The following is a 27,625-nucleotide window of genomic DNA, read 5'->3' on the forward strand; positions in this document are numbered from 1 at the left end:
CTTTACAACGCCTAAATGGCTTCAAACTTACATAATCGTGGTTAACATTAATTTATGTACTAGCACCTTGAAATAGATCAGATTTCTATCTTCAGTGCGGCATTGATTATAACAAAGTCCTTTTTCATTTCCATAAAACTACCGTAATGAGAACCAAATCCAAAGTTGAAAATGGTGCATTTTATAGATTGATAAAAGTTGTGCGTTAGCTTGCAAACATCGTTTTTGATTTATCGGGTAAAGCATTATGTTTACATCAACTATGATGAGCTACCTTAACTCAGAGCAGTATAAGTAAAGCGCTGTTACCTTTGCTTCTCAATTGCGGGACGAGCGTCTTTTCAGTCACGTTCAATATATAAAGACTTAAATATGTTAACACCAATTCTAATTGTTGTGTGTTTAATTCCGATAACATCTGGACATCCCCATGAAAGAAGACAAAACGATGAACCGATATGTTCCAAATTTGACTATGAAGAAAAACTTTTGGAAAAAATGATTAGAATGGAAATGAAAATGGAAAAAATAATAGAGGAAGTTAAAGATAAAGAAAAGAATATAATGTCCGTGGCGACCAATTTGTCCCAAAGAGTTGGAAATATGGAAAATGACGCAATTCAGTTCCAACGTGGTATCAACCGCACAATGGTCGAGTTTGCTGATAGCTATAGCGAGGAAAAGAGAAAACTCTCAGATTTAGCAGGTACGATTTTGTTTTTTCCAGCCGTTTCTTTCATTGATACATGAAAAAGAATAACCAATATTTTAAGCATTACGGCGGATGATTATAAATTCATTTGTACGTTATTTCAGAAAATAATTCGTGGAAGTTGTACACAGATCTACCTCATTAATAGAACGGACAATGAAGCATAACATTGTTTATATTTTTATAACGATATAATTGATCTCCACACAATGTACATTGTTTAACACTACAAATGATTGGCAACATAATGCAAATGTGATTACAATAAGGCTTTTGTTGATGAGACGTCGTTGCGCGACAAACGACCGTCAGATATGCATTGCGAAAAAGGTCATTTTTTAAGGGTGTGATTGAATTTTCGATTGACTTTTTAATAATGGTTGTTTAATTTTGAATCAGGCAAATGAAGCTTTCTGGTGCTGCTAGGACAGATAGTTCTTAAAATCCCTGTACCTGAAGGAATAACGTTTATATGCAAGTTCTAAAGAAATAGTGTTATAATAATAAAAACTACAAATACGTCATCCCGAATCGGGACTTATTCGTCACTTACATGATGGTATACGAGAAAGTAAGAGCGCTCCAACTTTATCTTTTCTTTCACCGAGAACCAACACATCCGCGATCACACTTGACTTTTTCTACTTTCAAAAACTTAAATATTACCGGTCTTGGAAAAAAAATCAGAAATATCATTGGGTCTACAGTCAAGTATATTCCCATTGCTAACAATGGTATGTGCTTGACTAACTGAACAGATGTAGATTTGCAGATGACCAATATTTTGAAGGACAGAGCAAGTTAAAATGATCGGAATTTACGTTCTTTTTTATATAAAAACAGCAAGATTTAGTGATACTATCTTTGGAACATCCCTCGTAAATGTTAAATCACTAGAATTACTCCAATATCTATAGATACGTAATGCTAACAATTTAGCTATAATTGCTATAAAACTTATACTAGTTGTATTCGAAATATTGTTTTTCTTAATATTATATCAACGTGATAAAAATGAAATACCAAGAAATAAAGAATCCCTAATGAACTTCCAAAATAACAAAATTTTAAATTGCTGCATGCTCGGTTAAATTGAGTCTAGTTATGTATGATACTTGCCAATGGAATCTACCGTCCACGCCTCCTAGCACCGGATCAGGCAGAATTCAACAATTAATATGAAATGGTAAAATGTTGAATTTAGAAACATCCGCTAATGTTCACATGAACTAATTTAATTTTATCTGAGACACGTGTATATACTCGTACAACAATTAGTTATTATATTTTTCTATTCATCAATTTTATTTGTTTATTTCTATGTATTTATTTTGTTTTTATACATTTATTTTGGCAATCATACAACATTGTTAGCATTACTGTTCCGATTTAAAGTCTTTTTAGGTAAGATAAGAACTTGTATTTATCTTCTTATCGATTATATCAAAACTTTTATTTGTAGAAATTGTTTCTTTGATCGTTGTAAGATTGTAATTATAAGTCATTGATAGCTATAACATTTCTTCGAAGTATATGCTAATATAATTTTACACAAATATGAATTAGCTACAAACAAATAACTTACTTACGATATTGACATTTTTTATTTTGTTTCTCTGCAGACAAGTCCTTTATTCCAATTGTTGGATTCAACGCCCGTCTATCTTCTACAAAAACAGTAAACGGAGAGAACAAGGTCATCTTCGATACCGTCATAACAAACCAAGGTGAAGGTTATGACAGTTCTACCGGGATATTTACTGCACCGTATACTGGACTATATTTCTTCTCAGCCCATGTTTGTAATAATGGAAAAAGTGGCGTGCATTACGCTATATATCAAGAAGGTACACAGTTAACAAGTAGTACACAGTATGATAATAACAATGTTCATAGCTGTAGTTCAGTGAGCACAATCGCCATGGTAAACAAAGCGGAACGAGTGTGGGTACAAACTTTATATACCTCAGTGTTTGTTAGTGATAGTTTCAGATGGAATGCATTTTCTGGATCTCTCTTAAACAAATAATTACATGTACACATTAGCAAAACTAGGTATAAAATATACCCAGGAAATTTCCCATAACCGGATATAGATATTTGGAAAAATCAAATCTTTAGAAGTTATTTATCACTTAATAGAAAAAATCAAAATACCAAACAAGTTTTGCCTAGATACGGCTCATCACTCTATATATATAGTTGTATGTATATATTTGAGGGAATTAGACTTAGTGTGTTTTATTCTGAAATCCTGACTCACACAGAATCTTTTGTCTACGAATTATTTTAAAACGGTTCTGAGATTTTTTATTGAGCAATAATAGCTTCACAAAAACGGTGGGAAACTACCATAATGTTCGCGAAAATGGAGATTGTACTTTTTCGTTTGTTTGCTTTGTTGCTTTGTTTTGTTTTTGGCTTTCTATGTGAGTGATAAAAAACACTATGTTTTTCGATTTTTTTCTTTGAATTTTGTATTAATTTTTAACGTTTAATAGGACATACGAGTATATCGAACACCGTAGGATAAATAAAGAATATTTGTTTACATATAACGTACTCAGAAGTGACAATATTGTGAGTATCATTTATCAAACAGAAGCACGGAACGAAAATGACGCCAAGCAAGTAGGGAAAAACTCAAGTTTATAGCTATCATTTTCGTGTATAAGTTTACAACTTCAGTGAGTCTGTAAATATGGCATCCAGAACGAGACGATTATTTTTTTTATTAAATATCTTGTCAATGAATCTAAAACGTTTCAAAACTATAAATTCAAAAAAAGCTTTATCAGTCACAGTAAATGATGAACATTTAGTGATATAGGCTATATCTCGTTGAGTAAACTTTCGCTGCTTTACATACAATGAATATATAATGAATATACATATAAGATTAAGAAACTTTTGTAACTTTCACGTCATTTTATATTTTGCAGATAAAAAGTGTGATATTTAGAGATATAAAATGCTCTAATTTTATGTTAGAAAATATTGATAATTGCAACACAGTCTCTTTGTAAATATAAAATAAACATGTTTTGACTTCACACAAACAATAAGTTATGTTTAAAATTCTATATACTATAGGTAATCTTTATAATGAAGATATAGACAGTGTCATTAAAGAACTTTTCTTTAAAGAAAAGACCTGTTATAGGGAAATCAACTTCCCATACATAGTGTATTCTTTCTTTTATTCAAACAAGACATATTAAGTAAGATTTGCATTTATTTCAATAGATTTCTGTACTTCAAATATTTGACTGAAGGATGAGCAAAGTATATCTTTAAAAAGGTGTTTTCGTTTTATTGTTATGATTATATTATACACGTATTTACTATTGACAATATTCATTTTCTCTAATAAATATGTAGAGGAATGTTTGAACGTTGACGCTGTGTTGTTTATTAAACACAAAAATATGTTAAACCTTTATGACATGTTTATTTTTCAGTACACTTGATTTTGTAAAATAAATGAATAGATGTTGTTGTTGTTGTTGTTGTTTCATTTCTTTCCTTAGGCTTTAAGCTACGCTAATACTGGTTATGTGTCGACTAACCAGCTTTACAGAAAGTTCTTAGTTGACCCTCCTTCTATTAATTACGGACGATAGGACACCAAAGAAGAAAAACTTAATTTATGATAAAATTTATAATTAGATAACTTTCTCACAAGAACAAATCACAGTCCCTACTAGGTTTTTAACCTGCAACAGTTAGGGCCAAATGAATGTATGTATAGATTATAACCACTCGGCCAAAGAAAATCTACATTTGTTATTGGCATTGAAACTGTTGAAAATGAAAACAAATGTCACTTATGATGCCGCACATTAAACAAGCTAACCATTTGCGTAATTAAACTTGACTATGATATTCGGTAAGCACGACAAAAAATAATATTTTAAATACATGTATTTAAACAATCAGTTAGCTCTTTGTACACTTTATTTCAAATTCTACAGGCAACTAATTCTGTGAATAATGTCTACCAATAAACGAATGGGTGTTACATTTACATTTTCAGAGCGCTTGTAAACATTTTGTGTAGGGGAATTACGTTGTTACTTTAATCAAAATTGAAACTATTACAGGTCGGTGTTGTTTACATGAAGTTGTAATGATGTGACATGAATCTCGTATAATGTTTTTATTGTCATTTTAAAATTATATATAGCAAACTACTATTAAATAATACGTATCCGTGGATGAACAGTATTGTATGGCTATACCATGTGAATTTTGTGTTTTGCGTGGGTAAGAAAACCAAGACATAAGACGGTCCATATTTATTTTCTACTTTAAATTTTGAAATATTTCAACATATTTTTTAATAAAGTGGACAGCCTGCTCACTGTAGCAAGAACCAATTTATAAAATGGTTCCTTGGAAAAAAATGTTCAACATTTTATAGTTTTTGTCAGTTCAGAAAATCTTGAAAAGTTACAGAATTAAACCATGTGAACCGTCTGTTGTATTAGACTTTTGCCCCACGCAAAACATAAACAAATCAAGTGATATAGTTCCGTGGTTAAGGATAGACTGTGTTGAGCATTTTCCAGGAGTAGTTGCTTTGAGATGACGCTAATAGGTTTCGTATGAAACTTGTTTACCCCGACACAAGATGAGTAAAACGCCTGGCTGTAAAACAAAATTTAAATATATTATATGCATGAATATTCATTACAAATGGTAATGTCATACTTAGTAATATTCAGGACAGATGATAATGTCATACTTGGTAATATTCATAGCATATGGTAATGCCATACTTAGTAATATTCAAGACAAATGATAATGACGAGATATTCATAACAGATTATTATGCCATACTAAGTAATATTCAGAACAAATGACTATATCATACTTATAATTTTAATATATGAGAATGTTTTATGATAATGCATTCGAACAAATGTCAGAAGTAGATCTAGATAATAAAATTAATAACAGATAAGATGCTGCACATAAAGCCCTTACAAATAAGGTAAAATACGAATATTCATGAAAGCTGATAAAAGCATATACACTGTTGTACAGCGTTCACCGGTAATAGCCCCTCAATACACGGAAAAATGTAAAAAGTAAATCAGTGTACGTCTAGTTAACTCGAGGTAATGTTTCAATTCATTTTTCCATCAGAACTTAATCGATTTTTCCAAACTTAACAATTTTGTGAAGCTGACAATGTCTGCTTTAAGAGCAGTGTCTGCTTTTGCTGCAGTAGGAAATACGAATGTTCATAACAGATGAAAATGATTAACACATAGTCCATGCAAATGCGGCGAAATACGATGGTTCATAACAGATGAAAGGAAAAAAATTGACACATAGTTCATATAAATACGGGGCAATGTGAATACCATAACAGATGATATGATATACACATAGTCCATACAAATAAAAGTTTAATAAGAATGCTCATAACAGACAGATGAAAATGATTTACTCATAGTCCATACTAAGAAGGGGAAATTAGTAACAAAGAAAATTGTTGACTCACAGTCCATACAAATACTTAATTTATGAAAAATAAATGTTTTGTCAACAATTTCTTTTTCTCCGGCCCCCTGGGTATTCGTGATCTCATCTTTTTGCTCTGTCCCGTTTGTAAAAATAGTTTAGCTGAAAGTTTTATTTTGTTACTTTAACGTCCGGGCGAATGGAACAAATAATTCATATTGGAGTTTGATAGGCAATGAACAAGCCCACACTTCGGGAAACATGTTTAAGCTGGAACTGGCCTTCCAATTATAGACTCAATAAGTGTCTTCTGTATTAAATAAATTGAATAGTCACGTAGAATATTTCATAGGCAGAGGTTGGATGTACACAAACGATATAGAATAAATAAACTTATTTTCTTAATTGACTTGACTAGATAACCTATTTCATATTTAATATGAAATAAAGACTTGGGAAACAGTATCACATTTAAGGTAATGTTCTATAAAACATTTATAGTTCTATAATTCTTTTATGAAAGGGGAATTAAATTCCAAATGTATACATTAAAATGTATTATGCCGTTACTACCATTTAGTCTGGGCGTTGGACTAGACAAATGTTAGGCGATTTGGTTGAAAGTAAGTTAAAATAATCTTGTTAATGTTAATCGCAACTCCTGTATGTCAACACAATACCTACCATCGAATGATATAGCGCTGAGATGACTTTTCTATAGTTTAACTGTTAAGCACTGCATATTTTTGCCAAATCTTTGATTTTATAGAACTTACTACATTTGCAAAAAACCATTTTGCAAAAGAAGTCCATGTTCTTTATAATATGATTTAAATATGACTGTAATCACATTGGTACAAACGGTAGTCAACAGAACTTTTATAAGATTATATTCACTGGGTGCAGTATCATATTCACTAACTGACCAAGACTTTCCTAGTCTAAATAGATTGAGACTCACATTAAATGACCATACACTGTAGACTTTTGATTACGCATGCGCATTAAAAAATAATTGTAGGGTTTTACAGTTTCACAATTTATTGGGCAAGTATGTTTTCTTGCAGCCAAATCAAGATTAATGTTTAAGATCATTTATTTAAGCTTTGATCTTGGGTAAAACCCACTGCCATTTTTCTCTTGAAAACTTTTATGACCTTTAATCTTTCTATTTTTTTTCCTTCCTAATGATATTTAGTATTCATGCATAAAGTATTCATGATATTCATGACAAGATGTACAACTCTTAAATGAACATCACTATTAAAATAATAGGAGCTGTTTCCCCTAAGCAGAAAAAATAAGTAATAATATGATATATTTGGATATTGCCTTTATGTTCAAGCAGTTCTATAGGCTTCTTATGTAATACTTCTAAAAAGAAATTTTTTTTAATGATATATTTACATATTTAGGTCTGGCATTAATAACGTATTTCAATATACAAGAGAGCGATGGCCTAGTTTGTGGAGCGGTAGCCTAGTGGTTAAGGTGTCTGCCTCCATACCCAGGGATTATGGGTTCGAGCTCTAAGCGGGTTTTGACAATGTTTCTACACATGACACTAGAACTGGTTGGTTCCAGGAAGTCTCGAAAATAATAGATATAAATTGCAATAACTTGTTTCACAATCGAGCTTAAATAACTATGTTAAAACCAATTACAATATTAGCAAGATGCTAATGAAATACTTTTCTTTATAATCTTTGTAGAATCCTAAAAATGTTTTGTTCCCCTTTAAATGTATATCTCAATATATTGTATGTTTATGCATAATTATTTTTATTGTTAAAAATCTGAAAATAAACCAAAATTAGGTAAATATAAAAACAAACTAGATTATGCGATTGTCCTGTTTTCATCTTAGAAAAATTTTATTTACCCTTTTAAGTTTTCCGTTAAAAGAATACTTCCTAATTCATGTTTCATGGGTCTATATATATATTTCTTTCATATGCAGGTGTCTGTAACAAGACATAATTTTGTTATGTATAGTTTTTACACATAAATTTCAAGGAAATCTGTTTAAATATTGCCACTTAACTATACTTGTAGACATATTTCCCTCTATATAAATTTATAAATTTGAATACATTAGTTAAAATTTATATTAATTGCGGATTTATGAGCAATAAATCAAACAATAATCATAAAACAAAACATAGGTCGAATATGTAAAAGAAAGAGCATTGAAATACGAGGCTATCTGATTTGTAAGAAATGCCGTGTACTCCGAGTATCACTCAGGTTGCCAAAGTATTTTAATTTTTCTTTTCTGTCTGTATCATATGCAAAATAAAAAACGTTTTGTGTCATCACAATATGATACGCCAGAATAGATAAACCAATGTCGATCTAAATATTATTTCCCTATCATTATCTCGTCAAAAAAAGCTATCCCGCACAAAAAGTCGTTGAGTTAAAAGTCTAGATTTGTTTGGTGTGTTATATCACGATTTAATCAGCGAATAAAGAATATAAAGCAGACAGTGTTGCTTTAATATAATTGACTGCAAACTTCCCAACCCGCTATCACCCTATCATCGTCAGGCATCAGTCAGGAAGACATTTATTAACGAACTTCCAAATTGATTACTAAAAATGACCTAAACTCTACATTAATGAAGGAGGTTTTTAAAAACCATAGACTCGAAATTACAAAGATAGTAATGTGCCGAGACATATAATCGTGGTGAATGAAATAACTGAACTAAAAAGTCACGAGATTTATATATCTGCAAAAAATTTATAATGAAGCTAATTCAAAGCCTATACAATACTAAAACACTTGGCATAAAAGTTGAGTAAACGGAATCCCAAAAGAACGACCAAAAACGATAAAACTGAAAATGTTGCAGGCCCTGTTTCATGGACGGCACTGTAAAGTGCATGTTAAACCGTCCTCACCCTATAGCAACGGATTAAGCAGAATTCAACATTTAAACATGGGAAATGGTGACTTTTTTTAATTTAGAAACAAATAGACAGTACGGACGCGGAATGTGTCTGTGGATTGTTCTGCTGTTGATCTTCTATTTCTTTTTTTTAAATGTCAAGTTATCTGATAACATCAAGTATAAAAATTGTATATTATAGAATTATTGACTTAATTGTTATAAACAGGAAGCGTGTTTTTATTTATGAGTCATGGGTTCTTTTAACGATCAATTTACTAACGGAATCAAAACATACATGTATAGCAAAATGCTAAGTACAAATGCTTGTTATTTTCTCTTGAAAAATATTTATTTGCTTTAATTTCTCAATTTTCTTTGTTTCGGTTATTTTTTCATTCATGATATTTAGCTGACATTTTTTAATCTCAATGAAAAAACTCCTTGCTTAGTAGCATTATAAGATATAAATAAGATAATTAGGAAACAGATAATGAAAACCAGGACAATCTCTCACTATTAATTCAAACTTACCGTTTTCATGTTTTCATAGAAAACAACAAAAGAATAGGATATTCCTTTTTACGATGAATAAAAGTATATGTATTTGACGTTGTTTTAAGTGCGCGTTTTTGTGTTACAAACTATGTGTATTCTACAGATACACGGTTTTATGTTGAGTCATGTGATTAATATATTTTCAGGTTGACCATATAAACAAATAAGTGTTTTTATACAATCAACGAACTTGTCTGATCAAAAGCGATCCAGCAAAAATTAATGTATTCCATCTGCGTGTGTCGACGTAATACACAGAAGTATCTAAACTTTGTACCCACACCCGCTCCGCCTTGTTTACCATGGCGATGGTGCTTACAGAGCTACAACTATAAACGCCGCCATTATCAAAAACTGTGTACTGGTGGTTATGAGTGTACCTTCTTGGTATATTTGCGTACTGAATATCCTTGTTTCCTTGATTACAAACTTGCTGTGAAGAATAGAGTCCATTGTGAGGTGCAGTGAATACTCCCGTGACACTATCGTAACCTTCGCCTTGGTTTGTTATTACGGTATCGTAGACACCTTATTCCCTGTGTTCACTGTTTTTGTCGAAGATAAACGAGCGTTGAATCCGACGATAGGCAACAGCGATTTGTCTGCAAAAAAAGCGAGAACCAGTGTTGAAAATTATGACCATTTTGTGAAAGACTAACACATAATTACTTATATAAACTGATGATCTCATAACTATCCAACTTACTATTATAAGTGATGTAGATCATTTTAAGTGTGATGAAAAACGGAGCAGTCAGACAACAAGAAAAATAATTGTCTTCGTGAAAAAAAGAATGCTGTCTTAACCCTTTCACTGCCATAGGGACGGCTTAAGCCGTCCCTGTTATTTTCGGCGTATTTGCCATATGGACAGCTTTAGCCGTTTCTATAATAATAATAGTTATAATAATAAATTAATAATAATAATAATAATAATAATAAATATAAAGAAAATTATACCATCGACAATAATTATTATTATACTAACAGATTTGGAAACATATATAATAATTATAATACTAATAAAAAATAATAATAATTATTTTAATTAATAATATAGTAATTTCTTAGAAAATCCTCTGGCAATTAGGTGAACAATAAAACAATAAACCCTCTGGCAGCGAAAGGGTTAAATTAGTTTATTTTGTCACAATCGGTATGTCATCTGAAAAGGATACCTCAGTAGAATTAGTATATAAATAGAATATGATAAACAAGATCAACAAGGAAAGGTGGCGTTCAATAAACGCAACCCCCGCGTGAACCAGCAACAGGAGTCAGTGACAAAGAGCCCAGAAGGACCCCCCAAAAATACAGAACAGGGCAAAAGGCAGAGGATGGGCAGGTCAATCACTAAAATCATACATAAAAAGAAACAAACAGTAACTGATAAGGAACTCAAAGAAAACAAATAACTGATTGAATTATAGGCCCATAAAGTGAAAGGGCACAAGGGAAGGGGACAGAAGACCCGAGGAAGGGGGGGGGGCGGTAAATAAAGGAAATAAAAATCAGGGGCAAGATACTTACCGTAAAACATAAATCAAAGCATAAAATCAACTTTTAGTTAAAACTTAAACTATTAAAACTATTTATACCTGCTAAAGCTACAAGTTTAGCTGTTTCTTCTTCGAAGTTATCAGAAAGCCCAATCATTGTTCGGTTGACATCACGCTGAAACTGAATGGCGTTATTCTCCATATTGCTAACTCTTTGTGACACATCGGTCGCTATGGTCATAACGTCCTTTTCTTTATCTTTAACTTCCTCTATTATCTTTTCCATTTTCATCTCCATTCTTATCATTTTTTCTAAAAGTTTTTCCTCATAGTCAAATTTTGAACAAATTGGTTCATCGTTTTCTCTTCTTTCATGGGGATGCCCAGATGTTATCAGAATAATTTTCACAAATACAAGAAGAAAGAAAAACATTTTAAAGCGTTTTTGTTTTAAAAATCTGTCTTTCTATCAATTCAAACGTTTCTCCTTTCAAAAGGTGATATACTTGATAAGCTAAAATAAATCCCCAAAAATTGAAGTAAATCTTCCTCAATCGAAGAGATGATTGAAAATAAACACTTTATGCTAACGACTTTATTTGCGTAGGTCGAACTTAAGGTTGTTCGCCACATCTTTTCTAGGCGAAAGTCTGGGACTAGGTAAATTAATTTTAAAACATTTTAATTTTTTTTATAATATCTTTAAAAATCTTTAAAATAAGGGTTGTGGCATCAGCGTGCAACCACCATTTAACCCTGCATGATCGTAAGGGGCGACTTAACTGGTTCGAATAACTGTCAACGCATCTCTTAGCTCCAGTAGGTGGGGCGGTTTTGACCCCTGGTGTTGATTTCAGTTTGTAACACCCAAGGTAAGCCAAAGTCATCATTCCTTTTTCGGCACCATGTGACCTTTACCGTGTTGAAACACTATAAAACCAATCAAAAACAAGATATAGGACAGCTGAATATTTATAAGGATAATCACTTTGTTGTAATGTCCATCGTAAACACAGAATGGCAACACGAATAAGGATTTGACATTGACAGCCATTTGTTATGGTTAACTAATAACACATTCCAAAGATATATTGAACTTTGTTTGAACATTGTATCCCTTAGTCTTACATTAACAATTTTTTTTTTTTATATTGACTGTCAAAATTATAAGCGCAATATAGGCTATATTTCATTATTGCTCCTTACTTCAAATCTGCATTTTTCAGAAACCTATTGTATATAGTTCATATGATATTTTAAACAAAATAGCCGATATATGACCAAAGTGTATAAAAAATCGACATGAAGAAAGCAAAAATATTTATTTGAAAGGAAGGAAAATGCATATATATAGAGGATATTGAATGAGTGTAGATTTTTTGATACTCAATTTATTGTCCAAATTAAGGGATAAGCCACCTAATGCATTACCTCCATTATGAAGAGTATTCAAATAGGCTAGAACTACTGTCAACTGCATTTAAACTGAGGGACACCGGTTCAAGCCAAAGAAGATGCAACTTTTTTCTTTGAACACTATTTATGTGTCTCTCGGATCACTCTTGGTAAGACACAAGTGTATTATTTTAATTATAAAATTATTATCGGTATTTATTGGCTAAATTATGCCAAAATTATTATAAAAAATATATGACATGATATTTTCAAAGTCTTATAGAATAAAAACCAGACGGTAAAAGTATTGTATATTTGATAAGCTCCACAAATATACTTTTAAGAAAATTAAGGCAAACTTTGAAAACAGCTCCTCATTTTGATAAATTTTAGAGATATTTTGAAGCATATTTTCAAGTAGGAAACTGGTCAAACAACTATTAAAATGGGTGGGGTAGGGTAACATTTATATTTATATATTTAAATTATTTTGAGAAGTAACAATAATTTTGCTTGTGTCATTTGTTAGCTACATGCTATCATTTCTTTCTTAACAATCTTAATAGGGGGAAAATCATAATGACTATATAATAGAATATTAGATGTTTCAATTTTTGAAAAGAGCCCTTCTGATAGCCAAGTTTTAGTTAAGAAAAAATCTCCATAACTCGTAAACCAGTTGAATCTTATACCTAGAATAAGAGCGGATTACAGTTAAAAAAAGTCAATTTCGTTGGCGCCACTATTAGCGCATGTTTACGCAATTTTTGAATATATCGCAAATGGCTTCACTTCAAGTATTATTACACTAGTGTAATATCTTTTCTATTTCATGGATTTATAACACTCCTGTGCCTTAGTTTATGTGCAAAGATATTGTATATAAACGTGAAGCAGAACCTTAATATTAATTGACGCCAAAAGGCTCTAATTGAAAACAGTTGTCGGCAAAGTTTATATCATATTAAAGGCGTGTAGAGGGCTTGAGAGATGTTGCTCGTTTTCATTACATCACATGTACAGACTTAATAAAAGCGAGTCTGCTATTTTCATGTAATTTTGTTGTGATTAATGCTTCCGAGGGATCACACTTTATGTGAGCAATAACAAGTATAGCATTTCTGAGGCATAATGAGCCTTTAAACCTTGGAAGTAACTTGTTTATCGCTTGCAACCTGCGTGTTCTAATAAGACAAGCTATATCTACTGTTATTTATTATTATTGTGCCTTGATGAAGTGCCATAATTTCTCAGTTATACTTCATTAGCTCTGACATAAATATATCAAATACATACAAAGTACGTATTGTTTTGATTTGTACCGTTTTCTTTACATCTTAACTAGAGACTTTTTGTTTTATCTGCTATGTTTATGCCAAGATGCAATTGTTTTATTGAAGCTTTAACACACAAAATTGTTGAGCATTTAAAGACGATTATAGCTGATATTTACCACTAACATTAATAAGGGAAGTGGTACAGCATTGAACTGTTTGCTGTTATTTTGAATTTTCTTTTATATTACTGGTTGGGAACCACCAAAATCGCACAGCCATCAAACCCGGACGGCCTAAAAATGCTTGATTGTGTTTTTCTTCTTTTTTTTACGGTGGTTATCAATTTATCAGTCACTTTTTAATCAACAATAAAAGCATAATTTTCTTATAATTAAGTAATTCAATTGTTTTCAGTTGATGTAAATGGTAAACATTAATGTCTATTTCAAAAACGTTGACATTGAAAATTTGGAGTCAATAGTGTTATACCTGGCCTTTTGTACTACCTATGATTATTTGCAAAGTAAACAGTAGAATATCCAAAACATCAGCATTTGCTGATGAAATATTGCTTATCGTGTTAAAAATATAAGATTTAAACACCCTAGCTGTTATCTGAATTAAATCAGCGTCATTACATATCTGTCCGGGCACATGGTACTGTAGTGTGGACAATTTAGGTAATTTTGATACCCTTCTTGATGGGCCTGAGATATAAGTGTCAACATAATCAGAAGTAAACAAACTACTTCGTTGGTTAGGAGAGGAACCTTGCAGTACTGTGCGTCAAATTTTCAGATCTTTAAACCATGATTTCCGTTTTTTTTTTTTTTTTTTTTTTTTTTTTGCTTATTAATAATTTGTAAATATACGTAAATTTAGGAAAAAAAACAATAATTTTTTATGAACGTTAAAATAACATGATTAGCAAGTAATAAATAAATTGTACAATCATAGTAAGAATATTTAGAAGCTTTTTAGAAGCTTTTATAAATATAAACACTTTCTCCGACAAAAGAAAAAAATGGAATTTTTAAGTGGATAAACCTGTGTAGATACTTATGTATACAGGAACGAAAAATAGATAGAGAGAAACATAATTCCTAAAGAAAGTCCTAAACAGCAATATACTGAATAGTCGCACGTTTGATTTGATTTGACCGGTTCATGGACAGTCGATGGAATTTAAAGCTAACGCCCACGCCCCCTAGCACCGGCTTTGACAAGAAAATGGCGAGATATTCAATTTAGAAACAGCCGCAGATTAGTTCCTACGGTGGCTATCATAACATCTTCATTATGGTACATACGCACCAGTCCATCATCATTAAAAGCGGTGTATAGTCCCAAAATTAAAGTTCATTTAGATTATTATTCTTGACAAAAAAAAATGAAATGCTGAAACTAATGTAATTTTAATGAGCATTTTAATTCCATCGACCCGAAATTTGATTTCGTGAGGGCGTGAAGGATGTTGCACTTTCTCATTATACCGCATGTACAGACTCAATTAAAGCGAGTCTGCATAATGATCCAAAGCACAGACACTTGGGGTTTGGAGCTCAAAACGCCTTTAAAATCCAAGCCGTTTTGAAAAAAAAATCATATTTCAACATCTATAATAATACACAAGATAAAAATGGTCGCACCCCTACCATAATCGCCGTTTTCCTTCATTCACAAAATCTTTCGATAAATTCAATGGACCAGTCAGCTATGAACGAAGCTATCCGATTATGTGGCCCCAGCTTTGCCGTGTGCAAAATGCGCAGCGCTTTTAAGTTTGGGAACCACATAATCGGATGGCTTCGGTCATAGCCGACAGGCACGTTTGAATTTATCGAAAGATTTTGTCAATAGAGGGAAACGGCGATAATCTTGATGTTTATTTCGGCTGTTGCGTTGTTTATATTACCGTTGAAGTTAAAAATTGACCATCATCGTGAAGAATTATATCTTCTGTGTCGATGGACCAAAGGATTATGTGAAAATATTGGAAATGGAATTAAATACATGGTGATTATGACGGTAGGGGTGCGGATTTTTTCCGGCGAACATTTTTATCTTGTGTATTATTATAGATGTTGAAATATGAATTTTTTTCAAAACGGCTTATATTAAGTTTTTTGATATATATGATCAGTACATGTGCTGGGATTGACAAATATGCATTTTATTTGGATTTTAAAGGCGTTTTGAGCTCCAAACCCCAAGTGTCTGTGGTCCAAAGGAGCATCCTTTCCCCAGATCTGTATATAATAAAAGCTATCGAAGTTTATCTAACTTAAGTGACCAACAGATGCAAATTGACAATTTTCTGTATTAGAAGCAAAGCTTTTTAAGTATATATCTGGAACAAAGCATTCCCTCGAAACATTTTAAACAGTAAAATTACATGAAATTTGCCGACTCGGTTTGATTGATTCTGTAAATGAGGGATAATGAAAAAATGCAACATCTTTATTATTTAAAGACATTTAGGCAATGCATTCAACTACATGTCATTATAATGTAAGCAATTATCGTTTATGCTGAATAATAAAACGGTTAATGTCAGAACCATCTCTTCCACTATTGTGTGTTTTGTACTCTTTTGTCGACGAAAGATGCATAGATTAGCCTGTGATTTTCATGCAAAGATTTTTGGGTTGTGCTTGCGTTCTTAATAAAGTATCATTTAAGTGATTAGCCTTTCCTTACCCTGCCTTGCGCCCTGCCCAGTTTTTGTTTGGGGTCCTCCTGGCCTCCTTGTCACTAGTTTTTGTTGCTGGGTTGTCATTGAACGCCGCCTCCCTTGTTGATCTTGTTTATCATATTTTTACGTTGAAAACAAGGATAAAAATATAGCAATATTACAAACAGATAAGTTAAATTTATATCATGTAAACATTAACAGTACATCATGTAAACATTAACAGTACATCATGTAAACATTAACAGTACAGCATACACCATATTTTCATAATCTTACATTTTTAAGGCGTTTCAAATAGACATGATCACGATGTGAAAATACTCATTAGAATATACATTTATAGCAATTACCGTGACTTGTCAATGGAGAAAACTAAGATTACTAATAAACATTTTAATATGACACGATTATCTCCTTTCTAATAAAACATTAAAGAAAAGTTTAATATGTATCTAATTCGGGACCTCGAGTAAATTTTACTATAGGGTCCCACAAAGCGCAGTAGCAGCGTGTGCGATCCGTTCTGGTTAAACCATGAGCCTCAGAGTACTTCAATACATGCAACTCCTTTATTATTTAAAGGCACATTATGCCTCAGTAACTAGTAAATGTTCACTTATTTCAAATGGGCTAAATTGATGTCTATGAAGGTTATGCTATGGTTTTGGAGCGTCTTGGAAGTCGTTGATTTCAGAGCACTGGCCCCTCACTGCTGTGGGTTCGAATCTGCTAAGACTGTGGATTCTTTCCTGTGAGGAAGCTATCCACCAAGCTTTCGGAATGTCTGTGGTATTACCCAGGTACCAGTTCGTGCCTAAAATAAAGAACGGAGGGGCATCTGAGGTATTCCTCTATCAGTAAATCGGGGACATCCTCATAGTTATGACCTATATTGTGTTGGTGTGACCTTACTATAAAACTATAAAATATTGCTTGATATTTTGTTTTCTAATAGAATAATATAATTCGCATTCAATTAGTAGATCAAATTTATCCTCCAGTTTTTAGATAATGCGGGATACGTGTATTTATTAATCTTTTTCTTAAAGAAATGTTACTCGATTTACTATTTGACACAAGCATAACTTTTTTTAAAAGTATGTTCACAGGTTTATGATAAAGTAATGTGTGTGTGAGAACGATGAATATGGAAGTTTTATATGACTTCCTTGTTTATTGAGAAAAAGTATATCACCCAACAAAGTATCAAAACTTTATTTGTAAACTATTGAACGTTTTTCTACAGTGAACCTTTGTTGATTATCAATTTGAAACAATTTATATGTAATTAAAGGCGCAGCGAATCTAAAGAGCAAAACATAGTGTATAACCAAATGTAACTTCAAATACCTGTATGTGTCGAGATGCTACATATTGCCTTGTGCAGGTCTTTTTGTTTTAGATCGTTAGGTAATCATCATCATGTTTTTGTCCACCTAGAATAATGGCGACTACGATCAATACTATGACTAACGCCATTGTACACCTACGACTTTACGTACATGTTTGGCTTCACCCGCGACAACTTCGAAGTCGATTTCTCTAAATATGTATGTAATGATTAACAGTACAGCTATGGCGACGATATTACATGTTCGACTTTACCAGTGACACCCAACTTTGATGTCGATTTCTCTGAATATACATGTAATGATTACCACTTCAGCTATGGTGACGATATTGAGAACGAATACGACGGCAACAGCTACAACCTCAACCTTAAGGAATACGCCAAAGACGGCTATTAAAAGACCACCATTAGTACGGATTTCAAGTTAATAAGTACGGTTGCAAGACGAGGACACTGACGTCTTTATCGACTTACACAAATTCGACTTATATAACAACGAGTACGGCTAAGACTACGACCGTTTATGATTTGCAATATAACACGGTCACGACTATGATTACTACGACTTTCATGCCTATAAATTCGACTACCGCAAATACTTTGGCCAGATACTTTGATGGTTCTGTGATTTAAATTCTTTACTGGTTTCAAGCACTTTGATTTCAAAGTAATAAACTCGTTCGAACAAAATATTGCATCTACATATGTGTTGCTGGATTTCATTGCATAGTATTTAGAATCCAGATGAAGTATAACCATCTCCTGAAAAGCATTTTGAACATTGCTTTCCCCTGTAGCATACAGGTCTTCATTTTTGTCAACGCCGTAAAATATTATCTCTTTTGCAGATATCATTGGTATTTCTTGATTATCTGCTACACTGTTTTTAGACAAAACCTCAACAAAACTGTAACTGTCCTGGCACAAATTCTGAAGAAATCATTAAATAAATACAGCATTTAGTTTTCCTGTACGGAATGTGTTCCATGTCAAAAACACCGAAACAAACGAGTGTTAAGTAATGAAAGCATCAACAGAATGAAGTATAATTGAGAAATTATAGAACTGTGTCCTGGTAAAGTGATTTAAAAGACTGTAATTATCATTATTATTTGTGCTGAAGAAACATACCAACCCATAATAAATGCACTCATACGTTATAAAACAAAGTCTGTTTCAATTACATACTTACAATAACACAAAGTCAACGATTGTTAAGGTGCCTCAGCGCATTGTTTATTACAATTTCTTTTTACGCATTGTTATTTTCAGCAGTTCTTACAAAAAAGCATGTTAAAATAAAGACTATGAATACGACAGAACTATAATTAAACACATATGTCACAAATGCGTTTGCTTTTAGTTAAACAAGTAAAATTCTTCAAATATTATTGGAGTATTAGTTTACATTGAGAACATAATGTGTAATAAATAGAGGATATTGAATCTTTTACGCCCTGAACATAACACTAAATTTATGGAATGAAATTATGTTATGAAATTATATTGTGCCAGCCTCTGGCGAGCAAAATATTATTTTATTCAACGATTTCAATAAATTCAGTAATGTACCTACACACAAACAAAAACGTATCCATCATACCAGAAATAAAGATTTTTCAAATGTTCAACGTGCAAAAGAATCATATATCATTGACGCGCCTAAAGTGTAACGTTAATATTTAGCGCGTCTTAACGCTATGTTTGTATAACGCAAATGACATCACGTCATAGTATATGCACGACCGTGCAAACCATTTTTATGGAGTCGCAAAATCGGCACGGGTATATGATATAAGGCAATTTTTTATAAACGATATAATTTTAGTGTAACAAAAATAATACTTTGACGTCACTCATTTGCGTCAAATACAAATATATATATTTAGCGTTAAAGCGCGTTAATATTAGTGTCACAGGGTGAGAAAAATGTGCAGCCTGACCGGGACTCGAACCCGGGACCTTCGGAACACCGTACCGCGGCTCTACCGACTGAGCTAATCGGCCGCTTACACATCTTCTCCCCTAAATAGTGAACAGTTCCGAACCGTGACATACTCCCTGCTATATTGAAATTCGTCCTCGAATTTCACAGAGTTACAGAGCAATGTAAATTAAACTCTGAGCTATATCAGTCACGGCCCGTGTTGGCGCCAAATGTTACAGGGTGAGAAAAATGTGCAGCCTGACCGGGACTCGAACCCGGGACCCTCGGAATACCGTACCGCGGCTCTACCGACTGAGCTATCCGGCCGCTTACACATCTTCTCCCCTAAATAGTGAACAGTTCTGAACCGTGACATTAGCATTACACTATGGCCTAATATGGAGAAAAAATGACTCATTTTGACTATAAACCATTGTTATTTTAAATAAGTCATAACGGCAGTCTTATATCAGTGCAAATTTAATAATAAATTCATAAAACTCATTGAATGAATCAATATTATTTTACAGGTTCATTATATCAAGATTTAAATTTACAGGCATTCAATATTCTCTATGTATTATACGATCCAAATAATAATCGGATTATCATTTCTAATGTTCCGTAAATCTTGACATGATTAAATGACAAAATAATTCTGGCATCTAAATAATGGTCAATTTTGGAACTCACAATACTATATCGAATATACCGTCAACAGACTTTCCTGAAAACTAAATCGCTTCCGGCTTTCACATTCCTAGGTGTGATTGTACTTGAAGATAAGCAAAATGATTATTTTTTCCAATTGTTTTTGTAAATAGATCATAATGCCCGGTAAAACAAATGTCAAACCTTTACAACGCCTAAATGGCTTCAAACTTACATAATAACATTATGTACTATCACCTTGAAATAGATTAAGTGCAACATTGACTATAGCAATGTCCTTTTTTCATTTCCATAAAACTACCGTAATGAGAACCAAATCCAAAGTTAAAAATGGTGCATTTTATAGATCGATAAAAGTTGTGCGTTAGCTTGCAAACCTCGTTTTTGATTTACTGGGGAAAGCATTATGCTTACACCAACCATGATGAGCTACCTTAACTTTGAGCAGTATATGTAAAGCACTGTTACTTTTGCTTCTCAATTGCGGGACGAGCGTCTTTTCAGTCACGTTCAATATATAAAGACTTAGATATGTTAACACCAATTCTAATTGTTGTGTGTTTAATTTCGGTTACGTCTGGGCATCCCCATGAAAGAAGGCAAAACAATGAACCGATATGTTCAAAATTTGATTATGAAGAAAAACTTCTGGAAAAAATGATAAGAATGGAGATGAAAATGGAAAGAATAATAGAGGAAGTTAAAGAAGTTAAAGAAAAGGATGTTATGTCTGTAGCGACCAATTTGTCACAAAGGGTTGGAAAGATTGAAAATGACGTCATTCAGTTCCAAAGTGTTATCAACCGCACAATGATCGAGTTTGCCGATAGCTTGAGCCAAGAAAAAAACAAGCTGTCAGATTTAGCAGGTATGATTTTTTATTGTTTTTGCAAATTGTTTTTTTTTAATATATACATGGCCAATTAATGATCAATTATTTGTAGCATTACAACGGGTGATAAAAAATAATGTCATGTGTACTTTATTCCACAACATAATCGTTGCAATGGTACACAGTTTCACCTCTAGTCAATAGAATGAACAATGAAGTATAACGCTGTAAATATCTCAATAACGACATCACCGATCTCCGTACGATGCTTATTGTTAAAAATGTATTCATAACCACGGTGATGTTCGCTCAACGTCAAAATATAATATTTCTGACTGAAACACTATAGTTTTCTAGACAAGATAGTAATGGCGGCCTAATCAATTTGTTTTCTTGTTTCGAATTTCTTCAAATGCGTGAACCCAAAATGTAAACGTTACTGAAAGAAACATAAACAGAGTACATCGGTGATTACAGTTCGAATATTGAAGTTTCCACATCTTATTATTGACCAAGTTTTACTGTGCCTAAATTGGAAACTTGAAAATCATATCAAATATACAAAAAACAGGTTAATAAAATGGTGTAATTTGTTCAAACGACAATAATGCACATATCTATATTGCATTTCCATCAGTCATATGAATTAAACAGACTAAAAAGTCGTTATATTTCGTATTTTTTTACAGTATGCCGCATCTGTTTTCACTATCAAAACTTAGTTACAGAAGCATAGTGCATGTAGTAAAGAGTAATAAGCTTTAAATCAAATTTCACAATCGATGGATTGAAAAAATAATTGGGCAATTTATCGTCTATTTTCCTTTCGTATACAGGCTTGATATACATTTTGTATAACAAAGATACGGTATCTCGGTCAGAAGTATGGTATTTTGACGTAGCGCGGAAAAGTTTTGTTAGACGCCCTTTCAGCGCGACACCCTACACTTAAATGTTCGATAGATTTATATAAATGGTGGTAGCTTAATTTAGAATTAGGCAAATGAAGCTTTCAGATACTGCTAGTACAGGTCGTCTTCAAAAAGTAGCAATTCTTTTGGGAAAATATGCCCGATTAAAAGTTAGTCATTAACACAAGTTAAATGTAATCTAAACAGCAATGCATGATTGGTATCGAACAAATTTCCCGACCCGAGTATCTTAAGCAAAACAACTTCTTAGATATATCACAAATATCACATGACTTTTTTCTTTCAAAATTTAATATGTGGAAAACACTACCTGAAATATTTTTGGGTCTGCAATAAAGTATCTCCATTGCAAACTATGAGATGTGCTTTAAATTTTGCTTAACTGGCTGACGAGGTGAAGTGGAGCACATGGTGAATATCTTGAAGGGCCTAGCAATTAAAATTATGAGAAAGTAGAACTTTTATAACAACAGCAAGTGACATTATTTTTTGAAAATCCATCGTAAATATTAAATCACAGAAAAATTTCAATCCCTATGTTCGTAATGCTAACAATTTAGCTATACCTGATATCATAACTTACATTTGTACGTTTTTTTTCTTGTAATTGTAAAAAAAAATAAACAGCCAGATATAAAGAATTCCAAATGAACATCCAGAACGAAGAATTTGTTTCTTTGAACGTTGTCAGATTGTAATTATTAGTCATTGATAGCTTTAACATTTCTTCGAAGTATATGGTACTATAATTTTACACAAAAATCAATTAGCTACAAAAAATAACTTTTGTACGGTATTGACTTCTGTATCTTGTTTCTCTGCAGACAAGTCCCTTATACCAATTGTTCGATTCAACGCCCGTCTATCTTCCACAAAATCAGTTAACACAGGGAACAAGGTCGTCTTCGATACCGTCATAACAAACCAAGGTGTAGGTTACGACAAATCTACCGGGATATTTACAGCACCGTACACTGGACTTTATTTTTTTTCAGCCCATGTTTGTAATAAGGCAAACGCAGGCGCGTATTACGCAATAGTTCATGAAAGTAAACAGTTAACAAGCAACAAGCAGCACACAGTATGATAAAGACAATTATAGTTGTAGCGCTGTGAGCACAATCGTCTGGATTAACAAAGCGGAGCGAGTGTGGGTACAAGCATCATCAACCTCAGTGTTTTATTATGATGCCTACAAGTGGAATGCATTTTCCGGATCACTCTTAAACAAATAACTATATTTAAGCACGAATAGGTATAATATACCACAGGAAAATCCCCGTAACCTGATACAATTATGAATATTATAACAGAAATGTCTTCACATGCAATTAATCATTTAATATATTAAAAAAAATCAAAATGTCAAACATGTTTCGTCTGGAAACAACTCATGAGTTATTATATATTTATATGGATACAATCTTTAGTTTGTAGTCATTAATTAAAAACGCTGAAGTGAATGTGTCCCGGATCAGAAGCAGCGCATTGTTACACAAATAGGCACACATTTCAATAATGGGGCTCGAAAAACTGTTCAGGACTGACCAATACCAATTTGTGGCAAAATAAACTAAGAACATATTTACTGTACGGAGTATTATTCATATTTGAGAAATTAGACTGTTTTTTTTTCTTTAGAAATATGCCTAAGACTAATTTGTATGTCTAGAAATCATTTTAAAACGGTTCTTTGTAATTTTTATTTATTGAGAAAAGGATTTATTTACTGAAGCATATATAATTTTGTTCAAAAATATTGAGACACATACTTGTTAAAGTTAAAATGAAGGAAACAAAACAATGACTTTAATATTTTAGTGATGGAAAAATTAAGACAATATGCATTTTTAGCGTAATCATACTAAATAGCATGATTCTTGTAATTTTGAGATGCTTTATGCTAGTATTTTGGAAATCTTCCTCTTAGGTGAATGTTTCCCTGTCACACATTTTCTTCCTCCTCTTTTTAAGACTTACCAGTTTGACCGTTGTACTGTTGGAGAAAGATCTTAATTGACCCTCCTTCCATTTTAATGGACGACCCCGACACCCAAGAAGAACAACTTACATCTATGAATTTATTATTAGATAATTTTCGCTCAAGAGCAAAGCACAGTTCCAACTACGTTTCTAACCTGAAACAGTGCGTGTTCAGTGATACAATGTATCAATTATAATCACTCGGCCAAAAAAGATCAACATATGTAATCAGCAACGAAACTGTAGAAAATGAAACAAGTGTCACTGATGAGGTCGCACTTACAACAAGCAAACCATTTGCAAAGTTAAGAGTGACTATAATACTCGGTAATCACGACAAAAAGCACTTGAAATACATGTATTTTAATAATCAGTTTTACACCTTATTCCAAATTTCACAGGCAACTAATAGGTTTCGAATTATACTTGTTTACCTCGACACAAGAATAATAAAACGCCGCATGTAAAACAAGACATAAACGTATTATATGCATTTATTTCATAATGGGTGACATACTTAGTAATATTCATATCAGATGATAATGTCATACATATATAACTAAAGAATGAGAATGTTTTAATATATGAAAATGCATTAAAGAACAAGAAATTTAACAAATCTCAAAATCAGATGAAGATGACAAATTTATATTATTATTTTACAAAATATGTGTTTATGCATGTCAATCTTAACTATGCGAATGGTTCGTTTGTTGTAATACATGTAGTATGAAACAGATGTCGATGGTGTACACATAGTAAAATAAATAATGACAAATACCAAACATTCATAACAGATGAAAATGATTTACACATTTTTCCGGTGAAAAATATAGAGAAAAAATGACAAAATAACATCCATTTCAAATATAAATACTATACGCATTATTAAAAAATATAAGGAGAACTACGAATGTTCATAACAGATTACTGCGATATACACATAGTCCGGGAAATATGAATGCTTACAACAGATAAAATCGGTTACGCATAGTCTATACAAATAAGTGGAAATATGAATGAACATAACAGATTAAATTGGTTAACGCATAGTCTATACACATAAGTGGACATATGAATGCTCATAACAGATAAAATTGGTTAACGCATAGACTATACAAATAAGAGGAAATATGAATGCTCACAAAAGATACAATTGGTTTACGCATAGACTATAATTATACAAATAAGTGGAAGCATGATGGCTCATAACAGATACAATTGGTTTACGCATAGTCTATACTAATAAGTGAAAATATGAATGCTCATAACAGATACAATTGGTTCACGCATTGTTTATACAAATAAAATTAAATATGAATGCTCATTAAAGATACAATTGGTTTACACATAGTCTTTACTAATTAGTGGAAGTATGAATGCTCATAACAGATACAATTGGTTTACGCATAGTCTATACACATAAGTGGCAATATGAATGCTCATAACAGATACAAATGGTTTACGCATAGTCTATACTAATACGTGATAATATGAATGCTCATAAAAGATACAATTGGTTTACGCATAGTCTATACTAATGAGTGGAAATATGAATGCTCATAAAAGATACAATTGGTTTAAGCATGGTCTAAACAAATAAGTGGAAATATGAATGCTCATAAAAGATACAATTGATTGACGCATAGTCTATACTAATAAGTGGAAATATAAATGCTCATAACAGATACAATTGATTTACGCATAGTCTATACAAATAAATGGAAATATGAATGCTCATAACAGATACAATTGGTTTACGCATAGTCTATACTAATAAGTGGAAATGTGGATGCTCATAACAGAAAAAACAGCACAGTTCTACAGGGTCTTCTGTATTCGCGATATGGAATTTTTTCCCAAATAAGGTTTAAAACGAACAAATATTATAAGTTCACATACAAATAAGTTTCACGGAAAGTTTCATTATGTTACCTTTATATGCAATGACAATTAATATCCATTAGAGATAAATTACTTAGAGAAATAATGATTTGATTTGATAGGAACCGAATAAACTCAGCCTCCAAATTATATATTTATTTAGTGTCTAATGTATTAATATATTGAATGGCCGCGTACATGTAGCCATGTAGCATAATTCATAGCCCGCTATCGGATGTAAATATTTTGAAGATAATAAATAAACTTTGCAAAATAGTCCTTGACTAGATGTCTTTTTTTTGTATTTGGTATGAAAGACTAACTAGGAAACAGTTATACATTTAACATATCTTATGAAACATTCATAGTCATACAATTATTTTTGAAAAGGGAAGTAAATCTAAAACGAATGCATTAAAAATAGTTATGGCATTACTTCCGCGTTGGGCTGGGCAAATGTTAGGGAAGTTGGGCGGTCATAATTACTCGGCCATGGAGAATCTTCATTTCTTATCGGCATTGAATTTGTAGAAAATGAAAACAAATGTCACTGATGAGGTCGTACTTCAAACAAGCAAACCAATAACTTAGTAATACTTGACTTTAATACTCAGTAAACATGACAAAATGGTACTTTAATACATGTATTTTAATAATCAGTCAGCCCTTTTAACACCTTATTACAAATTTTTACAACTATTTCTGTGATATATAATTTGTAAAATATCTTATTTGTCAAACACGCGGTCTCAACTTATGTAAATATTTCGACATTTTCCTAAAACTTCATATGTCTGTTTTACTCGGTTGAATGACAGGGTTTAACACTTTATACTTTTAAAAATCAAAAATAAGAGTTATCTTTAAAACAGATACTCTGTCGAGGCAAAACTGTTTAACTTACATACATGTTATCTATACGTGTTCGATACATTTAGAAATAATAGCAATTCTTGCATAACAACGACATAATAATTTCTTGTAGCTAAGAAAGAAAAACATTTATTGAACATGGGAATAAAATTAAAAATAATGATAGTGATATCGGTGTCTTTTCAAATAAGTTAAAATCAAATTAATTTCTATTTAACATTATTTATTCAGGTGTCCCTATTAATTGATTTTACGTTTGACTTGAGAAATTTTGTAACCATATGCAATATTGACAGTATTTTTGAAATGAATCACATATGAAATATTGCAAATAGGAATGAAAAGGTAATACGTAGTATGAAATCAACATCCTTTTTATAAACGTGTTATATTATAATACAAACAGCTATGATGAAAAGGAAAGATATAAAACACTGTAAACACTTTGTTAAACGGCCTTGGTTTCACAATCAAAACCAATTGTGATAACTAGAGATATATCTAAAAGTGGTTCATAATCCCACCCACCACATTAATCGTGTGAAAGTCTGGGGTAAAAAGCCAAATTAAAATTCAACATACAAATTAAAAATTTGCCTTTCTTATGTAACAATAAATTATGTTTGTTACAATTGACAGAATAATTAATGGGGTAATAAATCTTTGCAA

At 32.0% G+C, this 27,625-nt stretch overlaps 2 protein-coding genes across 4 annotated transcripts; one reads left to right on the plus strand and one right to left on the minus strand.

Moving 5' to 3' along the window:
• The first annotated feature begins 266 nt into the window (after positions 1-266).
• LOC132746352 (complement C1q-like protein 4) lies at positions 267-24,185 on the plus strand. Of its 3 annotated transcripts, none has more exons than XM_060735468.1 (2): positions 267-706; positions 23,041-24,185. In XM_060735468.1, the coding sequence occupies exons 1-2, from the start codon at positions 373-375 to the stop codon at positions 23,301-23,303; spliced, it is 597 nt and encodes a 198-aa protein (XP_060591451.1). In that variant the 5' UTR covers positions 267-372; the 3' UTR covers positions 23,304-24,185. The 3 variants fall into 3 exon arrangements, with proteins under 3 accessions (XP_060591451.1, XP_060591449.1, XP_060591450.1); XM_060735466.1 differs by lacking the exon at positions 23,041-24,185 and adding an exon at positions 2,335-4,165 and having other exon boundaries at positions 268-706; XM_060735467.1 differs by lacking the exon at positions 267-706 and adding an exon at positions 20,920-21,320.
• LOC132746351 (uncharacterized) lies at positions 10,084-11,667 on the minus strand. Its single transcript, XM_060735465.1, has 2 exons — positions 11,235-11,667; positions 10,084-10,238 (listed from the first exon to the last, which is right to left on the minus strand). The coding sequence occupies exons 1-2, from the start codon at positions 11,566-11,568 to the stop codon at positions 10,147-10,149; spliced, it is 426 nt and encodes a 141-aa protein (XP_060591448.1). The 5' UTR covers positions 11,569-11,667; the 3' UTR covers positions 10,084-10,146.
• Positions 24,186-27,625: the final 3,440 nt, after the last annotated feature.

Source organism: Ruditapes philippinarum, unplaced genomic scaffold (assembly GCF_026571515.1).
Source record: "Ruditapes philippinarum isolate M1 unplaced genomic scaffold, ASM2657151v2 ctg2590_1_1_1_1, whole genome shotgun sequence".
Taxonomy (NCBI): domain Eukaryota; kingdom Metazoa; phylum Mollusca; class Bivalvia; order Venerida; family Veneridae; genus Ruditapes; species Ruditapes philippinarum.

Coding starts and splice junctions, on each gene's coding strand:
- LOC132746352 (XM_060735466.1), top strand. CDS start 373: ATGTTAACACCAATTCTAATTGTTGTGTGTTTAATTCCGATAACATCT. Junction 707..2,334: donor AAAACTCTCAGATTTAGCAG/GTACGATTTTGT, acceptor GTTTCTCTGCAG/ACAAGTCCTTTATTCCAATT.
- LOC132746351 (XM_060735465.1), bottom strand. CDS start 11,568: ATGTTTTTCTTTCTTCTTGTATTTGTGAAAATTATTCTGATAACATCT. Junction 10,239..11,234: donor TAAACTTGTAGCTTTAGCAG/GTATAAATAGTT, acceptor CTTTTTTTGCAG/ACAAATCGCTGTTGCCTATC.